This window comes from Taurulus bubalis (genome assembly GCF_910589615.1).
Source record: "Taurulus bubalis genome assembly, chromosome: 1".
NCBI lineage: Eukaryota > Metazoa > Chordata > Actinopteri > Perciformes > Cottidae > Taurulus > Taurulus bubalis.
Genome location: NC_136589.1, coordinates 24,104,544 through 24,127,294, shown reverse-complemented (window position 1 = coordinate 24,127,294; position 22,751 = coordinate 24,104,544). Strand labels below are relative to the sequence as shown.

Here is a 22,751-nt window from a genome sequence, read left to right as displayed (position 1 = left end):
AAGTATGAAGCAGAAATAGTAGTTATTTTCATGGTGAACGGCAGAAATGGAAACTCTTTGCACGGGTATAAACCACAGAGATAAGCCCCGCCCCCTCTCTGGCGCGTCCAGCTCGAATGACGCGACTATGCAGACTGTAACACAAGCAGTTTGTCAGGTGCAACATTTATCAATATATATCGCAGAATCGTGATAGTATCGAATCAGGACCCAAGTATCGTGATAAAATCGAATTGTGGGACCTGTGGTGATTCCCACCCCTAATTATAATACACAACTCCGTGAGTTCGTGTGTGTTTTGTCGGCCAACGCGATTTGTTGCACACCGTGACGCCGCAGCGCAGCCAAGACTTTTCCCCAGACTTTTTCCCAGACAACACTGCGTTGATACTGCAGAGACGTCTTTGTTTCGTCTGTTTTAGTTTTTTTGTCACAATCCAAATGTTGGCCAAAGACTAGATGCATGGGGGCCCTTATTAGTAGGGTTGGGTACCGAGAACCGGTTACAACACGTCCGGTACCTACCGGACCGAAAAAGCAACGCATATTTCGGTGCTTTCTTTCGGTGCCTGAGCCGATTTTTTTTTTTTTCCCCACCACTCTGTAATGTTGCACGGTATATAGATACTAAAAAGGTAGTGCGGTACCCGTACGTTAAAAACGATAAGATTTTGATGTATCGATACTTTGATAGCGCGGATCAGCGTGCACTCGCTGCTGCGCTCTCTGTTGTCCGCCTTCATGCGGAGCGTGGCTCAAGGGGGCGGGGCTTCCAGCGTATGGCCAAAAATTCATATCATGGTATTTTGTAAGATTCTGGTGGTTACACGGTATATCACGGTATTTTTTTCCCCGAGTTAAAACATTCATTCATTGATGCCGAAAAGGACCGCCAGCCAACTGAAAAGCTGTTGCGAGTGGTGAACAGCTGTTTTTACGCTGGTACATAGAGTGTTAGGAAGCTAAACATGGAGGGACTTAGGGCCCAGGGAAACTGCATCGCAGGAAGAGACAGATAGAATGGGTCTGTCTCTTCCTGCTCGCCCACTTTCTGGGCGAGCTCTACCCAGCATGCAGTTTGGAGGTGTAATTTTATAAATGTACAATTATTAGTGTTACAAATTGTTTATGTGTCACAAACTGTTATGTCATTATGTTTTACCCTGTTAAAGAGCTTTAGTTGTGGGTTATTACTTGTTGTTATAAAGTTAGAAACCATGATTCAATACATGTAATACAAATAGCTCTGACTGCGCCCGCAGCAGTGAGCTGTGAAAATAAATGTTGCTGCCTGCTGAAGAGTGACAACTGTTGTTACGGTATATGAAAAATACCGTACGGAAATCTGAAACCCGTAACAGGTATACCGTACAGCTCTACTTATTAGCTTGATCTGGTTGGAGTCATATAAACTGAGGGGCCAGTCCCTCCAACCAGTAGGTTTATTTTCAATAAGGTGATACAAGTTTGAAACTAAAACAGGATATTAAACTGCACAAAATCCATATATGTATTTTAAGAGACTAGTTCTCTGTGGACCTTTTGACTTTCTACATTCTCTCCATAATTTCCATTGGGAGTCTGAAAGGCTAAAACTTGAATGCTCCTCTGTGGGTGTGGAGGGGGGCGTCTATTCCACAGATTTCCCTAACTCACCAGCGTACAGTACATTGCATTTAACATTTGGTTGAGGATCTTATCCGGAGGGACCTATAATATATAATATAACGCCCACGCATGGAGAATCCTCCCAGAGTTCACATGAGAGCAGGCGGGGCCGTCAACGTCTTTCCCAAGCTCCATTCATTAATTCATTTCTTATTGGGATGGAGATAACAGGATTAGTGCTCCGAGCATCCAGGAGTCAGCGGGGAAGGACCCTCTAACCCTCCTTCTCCTCCTGCAGACAATGGCTGTGTGTGTGTGTGTGTGTGTGTGATTGTGTGACTTTGTGATTGTGTGTGTGTGTGTGTGTGTGTGTGTGTGTGTGTGTGTGTGTGTGTGTGTGTGTGTGTGTGTGTGTGTGTGTGTGTGTGTTTGTCCTTGCCATATGGGACCAAGTTGTTCCAAATCAGAACATCAGCAACACGATCGCATTTTTTTTGTTCCCCCTCACAAAAGAACCGATTCAGCGATTCAGTGATTCAGTACTAGGATCGACAACGATACCCGTCCCTAATGCTGGCAGCGAGCTACCACGCTGGTGAAACCGTCGGATCAATTTGGGGGGGGGGCGGATGTCTTTTTACCTGTGCGACACCTTATCTGGCAACCTGGAGTTTAAATGGTGAGGGGGGGGGGGATACGACACGTTGGAACACAATCAAGTCAGTGCAGAGGGACTCTCCATTCACATTTATTTTTAATTTTTTTTAATTGTAATCTTCCCTTTTGCTCCTTTCTTCTTATAGCAGTACCTCCTCCCCTTCTTACTCGTCCTCCATTCCCTCCCTCTGTTGAGAACCTACTGCCTCCCCTCACTGTTACTGTGGAGAAACCGGCAGCATGCGTCCCAGGAATGCGAGCATGCACACATTCCTACACACACACACACACACACACACACACACACACAGAGCCACCCGATGCCCTGCCAGCTTTGCGGGTCATTGTATTTGGCACGTGGCCACTATCTCCCCTACGTTACACACACACACACACACACTCGCCCCTTGCCTGACTCCTGCCTTGGCAGACAGCTCCTGCTGAGGAAGGAGGCCCTCGCTCTCATTCTTTCCTTCTCACTTGCTCTTTTTTTTGGGTACTTCCAGTTTCTTTTCAGATCTGCCTTCTCTCTGTCTGTGTCCTCCTTTTTGTTCACACAGTAGTTCCCCCCCCCCCCTCCGGTCCTATCAAATCCTTCAAACGTTATTCTTTTTTTTCCACTCTCCGCCGTATTGCGGCATCACTAAGCCGCACCGCATGTTTTTTTTTGTGTGGCGTTGACACGTTGTAACTGGATGTGAAGATTTAATTCGCGGCCCATTAGTCATGTCTCTATTCTCCTGCTGGCAGTAATGTCTCAACAGCTTCGAATTAGAAGGTGGGGCGTCGGGGATTCGGCCCGAAGATACAGACTTATGTTTCACAAAGGGCGGCTGGTGAATGGCCCGGCTCGCCCCGCTTCACAGTGACTCATATTAATTACAGATGTGGGCGAAAAGAGCATAGCTGTAGACGACCCAGGGTGAAGTCTGAATGTGCTGGGAGTTAGCAACACCTTGGTTACTGTGTAAACCTCACTACTTTGACTGCCGTTCAAACTCGTACACACCGAGCACTGCCGGCCGATGATTCAGCGGCGCGAACGAAGAACAAGTCGCTGGGACAAGCATCGAGCTGTGTGCTTATCTGTGTGGGATCATTGCTCCAGGTATGTGACCTAAGGTCAAACCCCCCGACCCCCTTTCTCGTTCTTTATCAGCTTTTGGTATGAAGGAGGAATAATTATTTCATATTTCTGACCCTTCATAACAATTTGACTACCTTGCTGTCCTTTTTTTAGCCTTTGTTAGCTTAATTCCTTGTGCTTTTGGGGGCAACCAAGCTGCAGCATCTTTTGAATGTAGAGGTCACCCTACATTGCTGAAATAAAGGTGCTTTGAACATCGACATTAGCTGAAACCAGTCCTCCCCATCTCTTATCAATCCTGTAGGAACTCCTGAACAAGCAGCCACACCCGCTTGTTTTAACGCTTAATACCAGATTGTGGTCTTATTCCTAACATCCCTTCCCATTTCAGTTACCAGTGCCAGATATGGGAATTTATTTCCTTACTGATTCCGACACCTGGACTTGGCGTATCGGCCGAGACGAAGAACTGATCTGACACCAGTGCGTTTTAAATCCAACAACAAATTGAATAGGGCATAATTCCTCTCCTCCCATGATTCATCTCCGTCAAACTGTATTTATTCACATCTCTCTGCGCCACAAACTACATTTTCCGAAGATTACATTTGAACACATCATGATAACATAATATGGCTTTCCCCAATAATTATTTCCTTTTATATAGAGGGTCAATGCATCATGATGTAACTCAGTTCGCCATTTAGTGTCATCATTTAGCCAAGCAGGACTGCGCTAACAGCTAACATTAACTAGCTAACGTTAACTAGCTCTCACGTATCCCCCCCTCGATACCCGATCCAGCGCGTCAGACCGTATCGAAAATGGCATTTCCGACGCTGGTATCGGACCGACTCTTGTGGGCAGTCGCACTTGATCGTCCATGGCTCCTCGCCGTCTGATCCGTGTGGCCAACCGTTTTAATCAGCTGCTGGTCGCGCCGACACAATGTCCTTTTGTTCAGGAACAATGCCCTCTGGATAAGGCGTTATCTGGCTTTCTTGATTGGCGGCGGTTCGGAGTTCCCCTGCAGGAAATGTGTAAGCCAGGATGTACAGTACGCTGGTTAAGTTGAGCTAGGCGTGGCTCATTGATCCCAGTCGTGACATGTCGACACGTCATGAGCAGCCTACATTAAAAATGAATAAATGAGCGCACTTTTCTGTTGCTGTTGTGTTGCTATTTCTACACTTAAACGTCACCAACTCATGAGCACTGCATGAAAGAATGGTTTCACGTCAACCTTCTGAAACCAACTTCACATGGAGCCATGTAAGACAAGGATCCGTCACATCATGAATTGAGATTTTTGTTATCACTGAACCACGTTTATCCTTCATGAAGCTCGAATGAGTTCCGATCCCCCCCACGTCTTACTTTTCCAACCTGAAAATGAGATCCGGTTGTGTTTCCGCCTCTGAGATCTGAGGAACCAAACTTGTTTTAAGTTTCGTAGCTTCTCTGTGACCACGTGTTTTTTTTTTTTTATACCTGAGCGTAGAGGGACAAAGTGTGTGTGTGTGTGTGTGTGGATATCTGTGTGTGTCTTTACGTCTGCGTGTGCGTTTCATTGTCATGCCAAGGACAAGCAGGATTGTTCCGTGCCAAGTGGTGCCAAGCCAGCTGGCCGTCGCTCATGCTTTTGTTTTGTGCTGTGCTCTGTATTCAGCCCACGACACACATTGTTGTTAAGAGCCTTTCAGTCCCTCTCTCGCTGTGTGTGTGTGTGTGTGTGTGTGTGTGTGTGTGTGTGTGTGTGTGTGTGTGTGTGTTTCATTTTCGTGACCTTGATGTGAGGAGACAACTAGAAACATGAGTCGGCCGACAGGAGAGCAAAAGAGAAAATTAGAAATCAAATGCTGCCGCGTGTGATTTTTAATATTCACGATTTGACTTTGTATCTGTGTTTTAAAAAAATATATATATTTGTCTGTCGTTATACCAAAGAGGTGATGGGGCGCTGCTTGGCTTTGGGGTTAGATCCTGTTCACAGCTAACAGAATTGAGGTTTGCCAAGTGTCCTGAATTCTCTCTACTGGCCATCATTGGGTGACTTTACCATTCAAAGTGTGTGTGTGTGTGTGTGTGTGTGTGTGTGTGTGTGTGTGTGTGTGTGTGTGTGTGTGTGTGTGTGTGTGTGTGTGTGTGTGTGTGTGTGACACCAGGGGGCCCTGAAACTGCCACTCGGTGTGATTTGTTTCGCAGATAACTTTCAGTTTTCTCTTGCATGTGTCGGGGGTAATTTTAATGCCGTGTTCACACCGGACGCGGCGCGAATTTGCGGCGCGACCAGATTACATGTAAAGTCAATCCACAGACGCGTCGCCCCGCGAATTGGCGAACAGATTGGCGCGAACAGAACGTTTGACCTTGGGCGAACAAAGCAAAGGATGCGGCGCGAATTCGCGTGACTTGAATTCTCCCAACTCCGGCGGAGAAATCGCGTGACGCAAAGTTGCGGTCGCCAATCAGCGTTGAGAATCAGCGTTGAGAAGCTCCGCCCGTCACCACCGCCGTCTCCCCGTTTCTGAATGAAACTGCTGCTCCGCCTGAACCAGCGCTGGCAGCAGCTTCATTGAGACGCTGTTGTGGGACTACGGATAATAGTATGAATCCAGACACCATGGAGTTTGATGTTCCGACATATGTGGAATTTACTGAAAAAGTATAAAGCAGAACTAGTGGTTATTTCCATGGTGGATGGCATAATCGGTATCGTTTTACGGAGATGCAGTTCCTGGAGGAGTCGGTGAAATTCACCGAGCTGTGTGCGGCTACGGATGATGTTATGAACCCAAATACGAGGGCGTTTCATGTTCCGACATGTTTGGGACTTCCACAACAAGTATAAAGCAGAACTAGTGGTTATTTATTCCATGGTCGATAGCGGAAATGAAAGCTCCGTCGCTTGTCTCTCACAGAGACAATCGACGGAGCTAAGCCACGGCCCCTTCGCGACGCGATTTTTCGCGTTTGGTGTGAACACCCTCGTTTCACTCACGCGAGTAAACTGCCGCGTCCGGTGTGAACACGGCATAATGAACACGCCGTGAGTGAAACGAGGGTGTTCACACCAAATGTGAAAAATCGCGGCGCGAAGGGGGCGTGGCTTAGCTCTGTTGCTTGCCTCTGTGAGAGACAAGTGACGGAGCTTTCATTTCCGCTCAAACGCGTCTATCTCGCCACGGCGCGAATAAATCGCCAATTCGCGTCGCATCGCGTCTGTGGATTGGATTTACATGCAATCTGGTCGCGCCGCAAATTCGCGCCGCGTCTGGTGTGAACACGGCATAAGGACGAGCAACCAGTCTTTTTGTCGATGTTTGTGTGTGATAGACAGGTATGTTCGAATCATACTTTGAAATCCTTTTCATTCAACCTCATTGAAACACTTTGGCAGCGACTACCCTGGAGTGGCAGGAAGAGAACGTCTCAAAAGGAGTCGACGCGCTGGTTCTCCTGCTGTGGTGACCCATGAGAGGGTATGTTTTATAGTGTCTACAATCATGAATATTCATGCAGAAAGTCTACCCCCCTTCACCCTCCCACCTCCTGCTGCCTCGTGTGTCCAAAGGTGTTTTTATTTTTTAAATCTACATCATTTGGGTTGAAGTGCCTTTCAAATGGCCTTGCTTGTCCTGACACATTCCGCAAACAAGGGAGAGACACACTTATTAATCTGTGTGTGTGTGTGTGTGTGTGAGTGTGTGAGAACTCGCTGAGGCGTTAAAGAATGCAGGTCCAGGCTGCTCGTCTTTAAGTGAGGTTTCACAATAGCCGTTTTCATTGCCCCCGGGGGCGGGGGGAGATACCAGGAAGTGGGGGTACGACGGACAAATTCCCTGTTGAACACTCTCAAAAAGGTGACAGGGGTCACATGAGCACAATCAGGATTTGAGTCGTGTGATGTTGAAGTTCATCCCACTTTGCAGAAATATCTGGAGTTTTGCCGGTAGTTTCAGGGCATTTTCTTTTATTTATCAATAATTCTACATCTTCAGGGGCGAGATAATTTCACTTAAACACTGCGGGAAATGATTTTGCTGAAAGGCGCTTCACTCTGGGTTTGTCACCCCGAGTGACCTTGTTTGTTTTGTGGTTTTTCTTCATATTACGCAGTAATTTTTCTCCATTGTTCATATTTAACTATTTGTGCAACTCACTCATAATGAAGTAAGCGGAGGGAGCATAGAACAGTACAAAAAAAAGAGAGAGGTTTATATATATATATATATATATATATATATATATATATATATATATATATATATATAAAGTGTGCTTATATATATATATATATATATATATATATATATATATATATAAAGTGTGCTTATATATATATATATATATATATATATATATATATATATATATAAGTGTGCTTATATATATATATATATATATATATATATATAAAGTGTGCTTATATATATATATATATATATATATATATATATATATATATATATATATATATATATATATATATATATATATATATATATATATATATATATATATAAGTGTGCTTATATATATATATATATATAATTGGTTGATTATTTTTTCGATTAATCGATGAATCGGATAAGAAAATGTTTTTATCAAAAAAGCGTTCATTCCCAACCCTTTATTCAAAAACAGAAGTGACAGTGCAAAACATCTTCAGAAAGTGCACAAACAGGTTGCTCCTTGAACATCCCTGAGCTGTTGATTAACACAAAATGGACTAACACTAAAAACATACACATGTATGCTTTACATCTGCCAAATGTGAGCCCTTTTTACTGTAATTGATCCCTCCAGAGGCTGCATTTACATACCCTGCTTTATCAATATGTATGAAATACTGGGACAGAGGGAAGCTGTACTGCTCCATATAGAGCGTCCTCTTCCTTAAACGCTTTCATTCTGGGTCTCTTATGACCGCGACATCACGTTGTTGGCTAAGCCCAACTACGTGATTTGCTTCATTCTACTTTGAGTAAAAAAATAAAAAAAACCTGCAGACAGATCCGCCGGTGTGCCGGTTTAACGTTAACGAGTGACAGCGTGAACTGAACCAGACCGGGGGGTGATGGCATGTTTCATCATGTTACGTTTTTTTACAAGCAAGACTGAACTGTAACGAAACATAACGTAACTTTAACGACAATACACAACCCAAACACGTTAGCTAACGCGATAGCAAGCTGACTAGCTTCCATTAAAAACAAGTTTGAGGAACATGAAGACGCTGATTGGCTAAGACTCGACTTGTCAAAGATATTCTATTTTTGAGAACATCACAACCTCAGCTTTTCTCGCGTCTCACTCCAATCTCAGAAACGCTGGCCGGCCAGTTGCTCTGCTCCGCTCTTTTTTTTCTTCTCCGCGACTTATTGCCTGGTGTAATAATCGCGTGACACAACGAATCGATAATGAAATTTGTTGCCAACACTTTTGATAATCGATTTTTATCGATTTTATCAATTCGTTGTTGCAGCCCTAATATATATATATATATATATATATATATATATATATATATATATATATATATATATATATATATATATATATATATATATATATATATATATACATACATACATATGTGTATGCGTGTGCATTAAAGATGAGTGTAGTGAGGGAGAATGAGGGAGAGAAGGAGCAATTTAATGACTGAATGGAGTAAGTGAGAGAATGCTCTGCCTGGCATTATGTGTCCCCTAGTGCATGTCGTAAAGGTCTCTCTCACCCCAGCTGTGTGTGTGTGTTTTAGACTGAATGAATGTCTAGCGATTGGAAACTGTTGCACGCCTGTGTGTGGTTGTGTAAAGGCAGCTGACATTTTTCTAACTGGATAACATCATATTTCCACGTCCCACCCAGCGGGGAAGTCTGTGCAGTTCATGCTCATGTTCATGCAGTGGCTCACTCACAGCCGGCCCTCCTCCACGGCGACCCCGGTTCACGGTGCAAAAATCGTACGCACTCTTTTGTTGTCTCATCTCGTCGTTGTTCCTTTCCACTAATAGGGCTCATCATGTGTTTGTCCCCACCCATCACTCCAGTAGCTCCCCACCTCCCTTTGGCTTTCTCAGCAAGGCCTTCTGGCTGCTGCTCGCTCGCCCGCCCGCCAGCCTCTCACCCATTGTGGGCTAACAATGGCAGGCGAGGCCCCAGCCTCGAGGCCCTGCAGCCCAGGGTCTGAGCGAGGAGGGGGGATGCTCAGCGAGGAGGGGCTGATTCTGTGGGGGCAGCCAGTAGGGGAGGGAAGCCGAGGTCCGAAGCCAAGAAAAAGCAGGTCACGCCCAGATTAAAATTCGATGTGTGCCCCACGAAGGACTGTCTGCCTACGTCAGCAAGCGGCCTTGTGAGGGGGCACACACACTCACAGGGAGGGCCGTCAGTGTGGATTCTTCGGAGAGAGAGAGAGAAAGAGGAAGGGGAGGAAGGCAAAGCCGGAAATTAGATACAGTGGAATAAAGACACAATGGGGGAGCGAGCGCGGATAGGAAAAAGGGAGGAGGTACTAATCAGTGTCTGGCCCTCTTCATTGCTTTACATCAGCTGCTTTGAGCTCAGCACACCTTCAGGGTGTGTGTGTGTGTGTGTGTGTCTATGTGTGTGTGTGTGTGTGTGTGTGTGTGTGTGTGTGGGGGGGGTCTTCTTAATGGGGCAGCAGTAGCGTCATAATGCATGAAAGACAAAGCTGATTTGGTGATGCATGCTCCCTTTGTGTTGGTGTTGCATTTTAGGGAAGGGTAGGGGGGTGTACACACACACACACACACACACACACAGTCCAATCCCCTCTGTTTTGGGCCCCATCTCCATATGGTGGCTTGGCTTGATGAGAGCTTGATGAAGTCAACCAGAAGTCCCCCACCCCTGTGTGCGTGTGTGTTTTCTTTTCAGCTAATGGATAAATGAGAGTTTTTCACCCTGTGTGTGTGTGTGTGTGTGTGTGTGTGTGTGTGTGTGGGTGGAAGAAGAAGGGAGCATGTGCGCATTGTCAGCTTGCACATCGGCTCGCAAGCTGTTTTCATTATATTTCATTATTCATGTTTCATGCGCGATTGCGCAGGGCCAGCGGTGATCAGCTCTGTCGGGGTGGAGGCTAATCAGGGGGAGGTGGGCGGAGGTGGTGGAAAGGTTTCCAAACTCAAGACATGCGGACGGTTCCAACAGAAAATAACCCCCACAAATACCCCCACATTTGCAGGATGTGAAATGTTTCCCCCAGAAAGAAGGAAATACATCGAAACGTGGAAGGCTCCCGGTCGAAGGGTTCATGTCCACATTTGCGTAGAAGTGCATCAGCGGCAGGGAATTAAAAATAGAAACTCATCCTGAAATTCCTGGTGTTTCGACATTGAACGACATGTTCTAGAACGAACCCGAGGGTTATTGTCTTCTTAAATGAGTGGCAAGTCAAAGTGTTTCTTTTTGCAGCTCCGTTGTGTGTCTGCCTTCAGAGGCTCCACGCGAGTGCCAGGTCAATATTCACTCATCGCCGGAGAGCTTTTGTTCAGTCTTCACACATCGAGTTGGCCGCTCTCATCAGATGTTCAGTAAACTAACCGCCGATTTATTGAAGCTGGATTTGTATTTCAAATGTTTGGCCTTTTCAGTTCTTTGTGTGTGTGTGTGTGTGTGTGTGTGTGTGTGTGTGTGTGTGTGTGTGTGTGTGTGTGTGTGTGTGTGTGTGTGTGTGTGTGTGTGTGTGTGTGTGCGCGCACAATCGACATCAGAGCGGGCCGCTTTCTGTCCTTTATGTTCCTCTCGCCACCTCGGCATTTCTTGTGTTGCACACGCCAACTCAGAATGGAGCCATTTTGTCTCCTTCAGTTCCTGAAATGCAGTATAAGCCTCTTAAACGCAGACTTATCTTGCTCTGCAGACTTGCGCATGAAGAAACAAACATGCCTACACACACACACACACACACACACACACACACACACACACACACACACACACACACACACACACATACTGACTAAAGAGGCATTGTGACACCAGCCCTTGTTGTTCCTAAGACGGCAGGCAGATGGTTGTTGTTGTTCTTCTTTTTTTTTGCTTTTGCTGTGGCAACATCAAGTTTATAGCAACCGGGGGGGCCACCTCGGCAGCATGCGGTCTGGCTGGTCGGGGTACCGGTCCACGAGAGCCGATCTCTGAGGGATACTTTTATTTTCCATTTCAAGGTCGTAAAGTGGAGATTGCAACTGTTGTCTTTCTGTGGATTCGCCGCCCATACAATGAAACTGAGAGGACGTAGCGAGGCCGTCACGTTAGCTTCTTGGATAACGTTTTTTCCCTTAATGTAATTCCTGGCTGCGTTGTGGCAATGTATGGACATTTGTCCCAGCCAATAATTTCAAATATCTCAAAATACCCCTGAAAGAAACTTTCCTCCCTCTCGATATTAAACAAATACATATTTACCATTACATTGCTTGCACCGAGAGTTAAGCATACAAGGTAGTGCCACGTCCTAACCGCGGTAAGAAAGAAGAAGAAAAGTCAAAACTGGAAGTTCAAGGTTCCCATTGAACGTCGGCTTCATCGGCGACATGAGTCCGTCTTCAGAGCACTCGCGGCTTGATCGATCAGCTTCCAGTCGCGTGTGAGTGTTTTGTATAGAAGTCTATGAGGGTTTATATGCCTTTCAGTTAATCAGGAAGATCCCTGCAGCCTTCTTATCTCTTATAAGCCTTGTGTGAACAGGGTGTACAACACGTGCATACAAAAGGTCCTCTTCACTGCTTCCTTCACCTCAACCCAGCTTCAGCTTTGTGTCCCACATAATGTAACTCTCCCGTTTGTTCCCTTTTTTTCCTCCGTGTCTCGTGCGTCTCAATGGCACAAATCGACCGAGCGGCTCTCCACCAACAAGGACCGCACACGAGTCTTGAGCCGGACCACCTCGGCTCTCGGGTCGAGTGGCTTGAGTCGAGGTTCTCGATTGAATTTCAGTCGCCGTCAAGCAAAAGGACGCCACCTCCCCCTCCCTCCCCCACATCTATCCCTTCCTCACTACTGTTTTGAGGCTACAGCTTTTATCTCATGCCAGATTTGTGTGTGCGTGTGCTTGCACAAGCCCAAAACAGGACTTACAAGCTCCGGCGTGTTCTTCCTGATTCTGCTGATTTCGATGGATCTTTCCCCACCTCTCTGACGAGCATTCAGCCGAACACGATCTTCCCTCCAGAGTGATCTGGTTACACGTCACGAGCGTGGCCTTCCCTGCGTCTGAATTGCCTCTCACCACTTCCTCTATTCTTCTTATTTTTTTCCAATGCTGATGTTGTTGCCCAATCTGGTCGGAGAACCCCCTTCTCCAAGTTGCAGACGTCAGCCATTTTTGTGTGATTTCCGCCAGTGTTGGCTCCGTCAGATCTTAAGTTTCTAGTTGTTGTTTCATCAGCTGAAAGGGGACTTGATTTGACCACCTCGCCCCCCGTTCCCTGTCTTGCAGGCTTCTCCTCCCCCGTCGCAACCGAATGGAGCAAATCAGGGAATCAATTCAATGTAATCATGACAAATGAGTCCCGGCGGTTAGTGTGTGTGTGTGTGTGTGTGTGTGTGTGTGTGTGTAAGAGAGACACAGGGGCTGCTGGGAAATCACAAATGAATCAATCAGCTGTTATCGCATCAGCAAACACCGCGGGAGGGAGGGAGGAAAGGTTGGTTGGATGGATGAATGAATGAATGATGGATAGGCAGGCAGAGGGGAGGAGGTGTGTGTGTGTGTGTGCGCGCGCATGTCTGTTGTGCAGAGATAGATGGCTGATTGAATACAGGTGTGTGTGTGTGTGTGATTGAGACTGAAGAGGGGGTGTGGGGGTGCTTTAAACCTTGAAGCTGTCAGAACAGATGGGAGATGGGAAGGGCCTGCAGGCTGCGAGGTATTTGATGGCTGCTGGATGAGGATGGAAAAAAAGGGCCAGTGAGAATTGGAAAGAGGGGATAAGGGTGTCCCCCTCCACTGCCACCGATGTAGACCGAGCAAGCAGAGAGGTGCTCAGAGACGGTCGCAGTCCGAGGAGGAGGAGCCAGGGCTATTTGACGTGGAAAGTTAATTATTTGTTGTTCCTTTGGGGTGGGGTTCATCAATTTTGTTCCAAGGGTCCTCATTGTGAGAGATTGACACGACGCCATCGCTGCACTTCAAATTGCGAATGAACGAAGGGAGATAGATCAAGGAAGTCGTACGCTGTAGATGATTTGAACAAAACTGAGTGGAACATTTGACCTGGGTTAAAAAATTTTAAAAAACATTGTGGAGAAAATAAGATCTTTGAAACTTTTCTGCGTGGCGCAGTAACTTATTAAAGAAGCACATTTGCGGCAGGCGACGTAGATATGTGGAATTTGCATAAGTGGAAACATTTCAAATGTTTTTTTCAACCATAGCCTGGCATTGATGGACACAAACTTCATTGAGGAAAAACATGCATTTCGAAAGTAGTTTGCTTGTCATTGACAATCAAACCCTCTGGAGACGTTTGGAGCAACCTGTTCTTTCCAAAATGTTCCTCAGAAACCCCAACTGAGGGAACATCTTTTGGATTAAGAGATAAAAAAAAAGGCACTAAATGGCTTGCGGTGGTGGTTTTCCCCCTTTTTGTTTATTTGCCAAGCCAGTCTACATCGCTGTATCGGGGGGAGTGGGCGGCAGTGTGAAGGAGGGGCTTTTGGGAAAGTGTGTGCGGTGTAGTGGGTCAAAAGTCGATAATTGCGACCAAAAAAATATCTTCTGCGAGGTTCAACTGTGTGTGTGTGTGTGTGTGTGTGTGTGTATATGTGTGTCTTTGGCTCGCTGCCTGGCTCCATCTCCCTCAGCTGATTAGGGGTTAATGGCCTATGAGCGTAAGGGAGCTCTCTGCCTCCTGATTGGCTGATTAGATTGTGTGGGCGGAGTTGCCATAGAGTGACAGATGGCGTACAACAGGGAGGCAAGGTGGAGTGTGTGTGTATGCATGTGTGTGTGTGTATATATAAAAATAAAAACTCTTAAGTTGTAAGAGAGGTGGGGAAGCCGAATCAGAATGAGGTTTGTAGCGTGGGTTGCTCACTGCTCTGAACCATTATGCGAACGCAATAGAAGAGCCATTGTTAATAACCCCAAATGACACGCACATACGCACTTTCTTCCTTGTGTGTGGATTTTCGGGCCAAGCATGCGTACCTGCATCAGATAGGACAAAAAAAGATGTGACCCACAAACAGGGCCGTGTGATCTTTTTTCTTCTCCCCCCCCCCCCCTCCCAAGGATTAGTCCAGATCATTTGTACTTGGCAACACTTCCAGTTCACACACATCGCTCTCCTAATTCACCTTTGTTAGAAATTCATCGCTTTTGCCGAATCAGACCGCGTGCGAGTGTGTGTGTGTGTGTGTGTGTGTGTGTGTGTGTGTGTGTGTGTGTGTGTGTGTGTGTGTGTGTGTGTGTGTGTGTGTGACAAAAAAGAGAGATTACAGATATCTCCTGTGAATATCATTGACTGGTTTGTGTCGCTTTGTCGCTGTGGCATTAAGAACAAAGCAGACAGGCTCTGAAAAGATTGTTCCTTCACTTGGTGTGTGTGTGTGTGTGTGTGTGTGTGTGTCTGCTTGCACACGCTTGTCTGATGCAGCATCTTTTTTATCAAGTGTCATAGCATCCCCATCTGCTGAAAACACAGTCCCTCTCAGCCTTTATATATACACACACACACACACACACACACACACACACACACACAGAGAGAGAGAGAGACCGAAGGACTGTATGTGGAAGCGGCAGAAGAAAAAGAAGGGGGACACTTTTACATCGAGCCTTTGGGACTAAAATCAGTGGCGTACCTCAAGGTTCTGTTCGAGGTCCCCTTTTATTCCTATTAAATATGGTTTATTGTGAAGGCGCAAACGGTGGCTGCTGGCATCTCTTTTGGGGCTTTCGAAATGAGAAGCCAATACACATTCATCTTCTCTGGTTATAATTCTGACCTTACTGCAAGCCTTAAAATTCAATTTGACGTATAAAACTCTTAACTCCTCATTAATCACGGTGAGTGCTGCACAACTGTTTGTTTAATGTATGTTTAATGTGTTTTGTTGCTCACTGCAACAGCTGTATATTTACAGACAGATGTGACAGTGGGATCGAATCGGTCTTCTTTCAAAGGCGTTGTTCTACGTGAAGTCTCTGAAGCCAGAAAACAAGTCCTGCATGAGTTGACCTACTCCAGGGGTGGCCACACTTTTTTGGCTCGCATGCTATTTTTAAAATGACAAAGTCATTATACTCTATATATATATATATAATTAATGGATAAATATACAGAGTATACTTTATATTTACAATAGTGGCATACCTTTCATAACTGCATGAACCCTTATGACACAATACAATTCGGTACATTTTTGGTCATTACATTTTACTCTGATGACTTCACTGCATGGAACCAGCAGGGTTGCATAGTCCGGACAGTAGCTGCTGTTAGCCAGCCTTAGGCAGACCAAATTGTCATCAGTCAAGGTGGAACGGTGTTTGGCCTTAATATTTTTCATGTGGGAAAAGGCTGACTCTAGGGCTGCAACTAACGATTATTTTTATAATCGACTAATCTATCAACTATTTTCTCGATTAATCGACTAATCTAATGACTATTTCCCATAGCAAATTAAAAATGACTCAAAAGGTATTTGAGTAACAAGATCTGAACATCAGAACATCATCATAACAAATAAATTAAATAATAATACAAATGAAAGTGCAAATATGCTTTAAAAGTAAAGAAAAAGTACAAATAAAGTTTTAAAAGTAACTCAAAATAGCAATGGAGCCTCTGCAAGTGCAAAATAACTAAAGAATAATTGGGCTGCAAGTGACATTCAAAGTCCAAAAGACTTTGAATTAAAAAAAAAATAGTCCATCCTACCCGACAATTAAAGTGCAACGGTTTAAAAGTAAATCAAAATGACTTATTGCAGTCCCACATCTTGCTGCTCCCTCCTTCAGGGAAACACACAATTTACACACGTTTTAAATTGTAATGCAGAAACGTAAGGATATTGACATGCTCTTAGTTGATTGTATTCTGCATGTTTAACAACATGGAGAAACTCCTTTATCTCCGGACAGAGCTCTATAAGCCACCTCACATCAGTGTGAAGCAGGAAGTCAGAGTGGCCGCAGTCCTTCTCCAGATGCGCATGCAACAGCCGTCTTTGAAGAGCTCTCGCTCGAATAGACGATCTTTGTTGCCACATCTGTGATCTTTTTCATGTTTAGCATTGTAGCGCATAATGCTTGTTGGTGTATTATGCAGTGGTAATTAAGGAAGTCGGGGAAAACATCGTCCTCCGTGCACTTAACAATAAATCCATTCAAGCGGCCGACCATTGCGGGCGCAGCGTCCGTGGTGATTGACATTCATTTTCACACTGGGAGCTGGGTTTTGTTGATAAGGTTTTTTTTTTTTAATGGCATGCGATCTACCCGCACTACCTCCGCGATTGACCGGTAGATTGCGATCAACATATTGGGCACCCCTGACCTACTCTGTCTGGAATGGCCATGTTATGTAGGAGAATATTTCTGAGGTATAAATGGCACACAAAAAAGAGAAACCCCTGCTAAATTCCAGATGATTAAACCCAGCTTTGTCGCTAGTTATTCTGTGTGGAATTGGAAAGAGATGGAGGGGAAGGGGTGCCAGACAGACGGACTGTGAACTGTGTCTGAGCCATTTTAGGCTTAATTAAAAGTGAAAAGAGCAGTGGTGTCACCATCACATTCATGCCTGTGGTCTTAAGCAACAATAGGCTTTAACCTAACAGAATGAGATGGGGGAGGGGAGACTAGGCAGAAAAAGTAGAGTAGCCCCCCTAGTTATGGGTAAATCTTCATTATCATCTGATATCAAAACTTCGACACTTCCCCTTGAGACGCCAGACTGCATTTCTGGAGACAAGTGTGGCGATGACTGGCGACTGGCAAGACATTATTTGGACAGCTTGGAAAGAAGATGGCTCTCAAATGTTTCTCCCTCCTCCAACGCTTTTAAGAAATGCACTCCCTCAATTTTGAGCCTGATCCTTTTACTCTCCGCTGTGATGATTTCAGCGCCGGAAGATCAAATTTGGGCACCCTCGCACGAAGCTGTGGTTAGTGAAAATTGGCTCGACAGGTATATCCATTTTTTTTCTCTCTCTCTCTCTCTCCTGACATTTCTGATATTACCATGCGCTGCATGACACAACGATTGCTTTGGCAGGCGGACTCAGTGGGAAGGAAGGGAGTTTTAACACTTTTGGAGGACTCTTCATGTCCGTCACTGGCAGATGCATCAGCCTCTCTTTCCCTCCCCAGTCTCCCAGTGTCTCTCTCACCCGTCCTGTCATAGTCAGATGCCGTGTTTGTCTCGGTGGACAGTCTCTTGAAGGTGCTTGCGGCCGGTATGTTGACCCGCCGGGTTGCTCACTCGATGTGATGGTTTTGCACAAAGCTGGTTTGTGGGTTCATCCGCCGGCAGGTGGCTTGGCTGTTAGCGAGTGGCTTTGCCGGCCGCTGGAGGGTGGGCACATGGATAAAAAAAATGGTGCCTTACTTTGGCACGGATGTGCGCTACTACAGGTACCAGAAAGATATGAACACGATCCCGTAGGTCCGTGACAGCAAGCCGTCGTGGCCTTTTTTTTTTTTAAGGGCTGGCTTAAGGTTGAGGTACAAACTTGGTTGATGGGAGGAATAAGAAATACTCACAGTACCTCAAGTACCTCTACCCTAGAGGCCAGGCCACTATGCTGACGACCTCTGTATTCCACTAAAGAAATCTGAGCGATATCTTTAATTTTAATCACACCTGATTATCACCTCAACCAAGTCTCAAAGACTCATTCTTTTTTTTTTTACCAAATAAATGAAATCATAGAGGACAAATGAAGCCCTTTCACTGCATTGCTAAACTGGCAGGATTGTCAATACAATGTCAGAATTCAGTGTGTTCGCCAACCCAAATAATCCTAGTGAGGTGAACAAAATGAAAATTCGCAGGAGGGAGAGCCATATTGGCCGAACGTAAAGTTCTGGATCACCTTTTCCCCCTGTACCTGTAGCGGAACACCCACACCAACATGGGCTCCCTTTGCATTCTTTTCCCGGGGCCGCTGTTTCCGGTCTAAACTTTGTAGGTGTCCGCAGGTCGGTATTTGGTACTTGCATGTTGACGGTCTAGGAGTTGGGTGCGGCCCCGCTGGGCGGGAAGTGTTGAGCTTGGTGCCGACGCGGGTCGCATGGCCCCCTTTTTCAAGCTTTTCAGCGTGGTCGTCGCTTTCCTCCATTGTTCCCCTGTTGCTCTTCATCTTGTCACAGGGAGAGCAGTTAGCGGTTGATAGGGTGTGTGTGTGTGTGTGTGCACTCACAACGTTTGGTTTGGAAAAGCCTAGCATGGGATTTTGCCAGAGAGATGGTTTAACTCTCGCTTATTAAGCTGCTTCTACCAGGCTGGCCCATACCCCAGAATGTAATTGTTTGTGTGCGTTTGCATTGGTGTATGTTAGTTTGCACTCCAGACATGTTCTTTTTTTCAACCCATGCCCAGAATAGCCCATATCATTGCCTTCCAGTTAGCTTGCCCGCCCATCCTCCCTTCATCTCTCTCTCTCTCCTCTCTCCTCTCTTTTCTTGCTTCAAAGCAGCAGTGGGGTTGCTATGGTTTGGTGAGATACAGTAATCCAATGTGTACACACACACACACACACACACACCTCACCTCATAAATAATTGACCTGTCACGGTGAGACGACAGGACAGACCAGATACACTCTCCCCTCCTCTATTCTCTCCTCTCACATTTCTCCCCCTATCTCGTCCCTTTATCCTCCGCAGCCTCTACTTGCCATTCTTTTTCTGCCATTCTTTTTTTTCTTTACCCTTCCCTATTTGTCAGTATTCTTCTTTTTAGGTCACTATTTCTTTCAGTGTCTGGGCCTTACAGGATCCATGCAGTTGATTGTGATGCAATGAAAGGGCTTCATTTGGTCCCCTGTGCTCTCTTTCATTCATTTCGTAAAAGTTTAGGTGAATAAAATTCAAGTTGGCATTACAAAAAAAAAGAAATGAGTCAAATAGGGCCGTTTCTTGATGTGATAAATCGATTACAACAGGAAATAACTCTTACATTTCTGGCACTCGGCTCAGTGGAGGTCGGGCGAACAGGATCGTTGCTCCTTGGCTTTCTTTTGCGTTGGGCTTGAGCAAATTCTTAGATATCCAACATTTGATTTCAGCCAGACAGCTGCTGGTTCTTTGCAGTGTGGCCCCCAAGATAGAGCTGTAAGGTACTCCACAGTTAAATTTTTTATTTTATTTCTTTCATTTTTCTTACATTCGTATCTAACCTTAAGCTAGGTTCTTCTGACTGCAAAGACTGCGGCTGTTGGTCTGCTGATGTCCCGACATGCTCATGCGTTAGAGGAAATAACGGGCCAGTGGTCAATGTTCAAAGTCCATCAAGCCAATGTAACGTGCCGAATCAGCCAAACGGCTGCGCGTAATGGCCGGCTCGAGTCAATGATGCCTGACGCACCACTACGAGTGGAGGGATGGTCGCGCCCCCCCAACCTCCCGGATGCTCAACAATAGCCCAACAGCTGCCAAAAGCCAGCGGTTAGCTTAGTGTGCGGGGGGGGGGGGGGCGGGGGGGGGCCTAAAGATTAACTATGCCAAGCAGATTTCATCTCTACAGGCTACTACCGTACTACCGTGTGTGTGTGTGTGTGTGTATGAGTGAGTGGGCAGGAATTGATCGTGCCCTAGCAACCCCCTCTTTTCACTGCACACATACAAACACATGGCGACATAAGGAGAGTGGTAGGGAGGGGGTATCAGGTGGCGCGGTGTCTCATTAAGATGCATGTGTTTTGTGCCAAAGGTTCATCCTGTATGTTTGCAGAGGACTCCGATTACCACAGATTCTCCTTCTCTGGTGCTGCTTTTTCACCTCGGCAGTCGGGTAGAGCGATAATGTTGAACAACTTAACTTTAGAGAAACCCAGAGGAAAACAACGTTCAGTATGTGTGTGGATCATGGTGGCTGTGTCTATTGTTAGCTTTAGTAAAATGAGACCTGATGTTCACCTGGCACATCATCGTTACCATCAGGCAGGCATTCAAATGTCGATCAGTGAATGCCTGCCTGATGAAACTCACTTCTGCCTTCTCCCTTTGTGTCTCTGCAGGGTTTCACCTCAGTGGCACGGTCACTGAACCCGCCACCTCGTCGGAGCCGGAAGTCACCCACAAGGTGGCTATCAGCTTCGACCGATGCAAGATCACCTCCGTCACCTGCGGTTGCGGGAACAGGGACATTTTCTACTGCGCCCACGTGGTGGCGCTCTCTCTGTACCGCATTCGCAAGCCCGAGCAGGTAACAACCGCATCGATGTCATGGACATACGGCTGGAATCAGCAGCTCACTCTTCTGGCAAAATCTCATGTGTGTGTGTGTGTGTGTGTGTGTGTGTGTGTGTGTGTGTGTGTGTGTGTGTGTGTGTGTGTGTGTGTGATACAGGTGAAGCTGCGGTTGCCCATCTCGGAGACGTTGTTCCAGATGAACCGGGATCAGCTGCAGAAGCTGGTCCAGTACCTGATCACGGCCCACCACACTGAGGTGCTGCCCACAGCTCAGAAGCTGGCTGACGAGATCCTCTCCTCCAACTCTGAGATCAACCAGGTTCACGGTGAGCGGACGACTTTCACTTACTCCGCCACCCACAGGCCCGTCACATGTCCGAGCCCTGATTACTCTGGTGAAGCAGCAAAGGCAGGCTTCAAAAGGCTCGTTTGATTTCTTAGTTCCCTCTCTCCAGTGACTACCTCCTTCTAGTGGCAGGACTATGTTGAAGAAAGCAGGGGGCAGAGAGAAAAAAAAGAGGGAAATGATGAAATGGATGCAGGAGAAGGTCGAGAGAGAGATGTGTGGAGAAGGAAAGGGACGCTGAGAGGAAGAGACGGGAAGGCAGAGAAAAAGATGAAAGGCCGGGAGAGATGAAAAAGAGCGGGAGAACCACAGCAGACCTGCATCTGGGAAAACGACAACCTCCACACATCTTCTCTCCAAACAAGAGTCTTCTTCTGTTTCTCCATTTCATCCACCCCGCTAGAGGTTGACATTCTCCAGCGCTCCTGTCCAGGAAGCCCCGGCTCTGTGTTTCCTGTCGGCGTTTGACAAGGAGGATCATGTGGGTTGGAGTTCAGTCGACCCAGGAGCGAGGCTTTCTTTGATGGGGGGTGGGGAGGGGATGTTGCTGTTTGCCCGTTGCGTACTCCCAGCCAGTTGGAAACGCATTTCTCCGGGCGTTCCTTAGCCCGCTTCCTGGTAGATCAAAGCAAGCCTCACCGCTTCGGAGCATATCTACATTTCCCCGTTGTATTCCTCAGACGCTCCCAGCCGAAGAGAAGAAAAATAAAGCTGGCCTTATATTCCCTCAGTGTGCGATTAGCGTTTCTCAAGTGTCAAGTAGGTGCACTGCAAGTTAAATGTAAAACAAATACCTATGAGAGCAGTATCAGTGTAACAACTCAGCAGATATTTGGATGAATTCAGAATTAGTCTTTTTCATTTTTTTTTTACGATTTGGATTGCTCAGCTGTGCCAAATGTTGTTTTTTCCACATTTAAAACTTCTATTGAGGTTTTTTAAAAGAAGATTCACACGAAGCTTTCAGCATATTTGAAGACATCATCAGCCTAAAAGAAAAACGTACACACTTAAAAATGAATCCTCGAACAAAATCCTCAATTTGAATAAAATGATTAACTCGTTGATGTGAACCTCCCTTTGTGCGCAACGAGCAAAGGGAGAGCAAACCGCTTTGGGCCGCAGTGAAAATGTTGTTTTTGGATGGAAGCAGTAAAAACGGTTACATCTTTTGGACTTCACAACACTCTGGAGTCATTAAATCATACAAGTCCGAAACAACCCTACGCAGCAACCACTGGAATCAAATTATACAAATAGTATACTATTCAACGGTATCCTCAATTCACCTCGTTTTTTCCGCACTCAGAAACATGAGAGCTGAGGATAAGTTATGTTTATGTAACGTTTTAGCAGTATGAATACAGGAGAAACACTGACGTGTGTATCCTAATCTTCATCTGCACCTGTACACAAATACCGGGCCGAAACAGAATGAATAGACATGCAAACATAAAACAACTGCGGGGCATCCGCATGTCGATTCAGACTTCAAACGTCAACGTTGTGACTGAAGCTTCGTCTTGAACAACATGTTCGGGTGAAGATAAGGAAACCATGTTTTTTCTTTCTTTTTCAAATCAGGCTCTATTTCCCATGGTCACCATCTGCTTATTCTTTTAGTCCGAGTTTAATGCGTCGCTTGTGTGTATTTA

General features: G+C 45.9%; 1 protein-coding gene across 1 annotated transcript in view; it reads left to right on the top strand.

Moving 5' to 3' along the window:
• zswim5 (zinc finger, SWIM-type containing 5) overlaps positions 1-22,751 on the top strand; it is a gene marked incomplete at its 3' end in the record, with an annotated part of 54,885 nt that overhangs the window by 18,783 nt on the left and 13,351 nt on the right. Inside the window, exons 2-3 of the mRNA XM_079220748.1 lie at positions 20,576-20,763; positions 20,908-21,076. Of these exons, the coding sequence (XP_079076874.1) occupies positions 20,576-20,763; positions 20,908-21,076 (357 nt within the window). The remainder of the gene's footprint in view (positions 1-20,575; positions 20,764-20,907; positions 21,077-22,751) is intronic.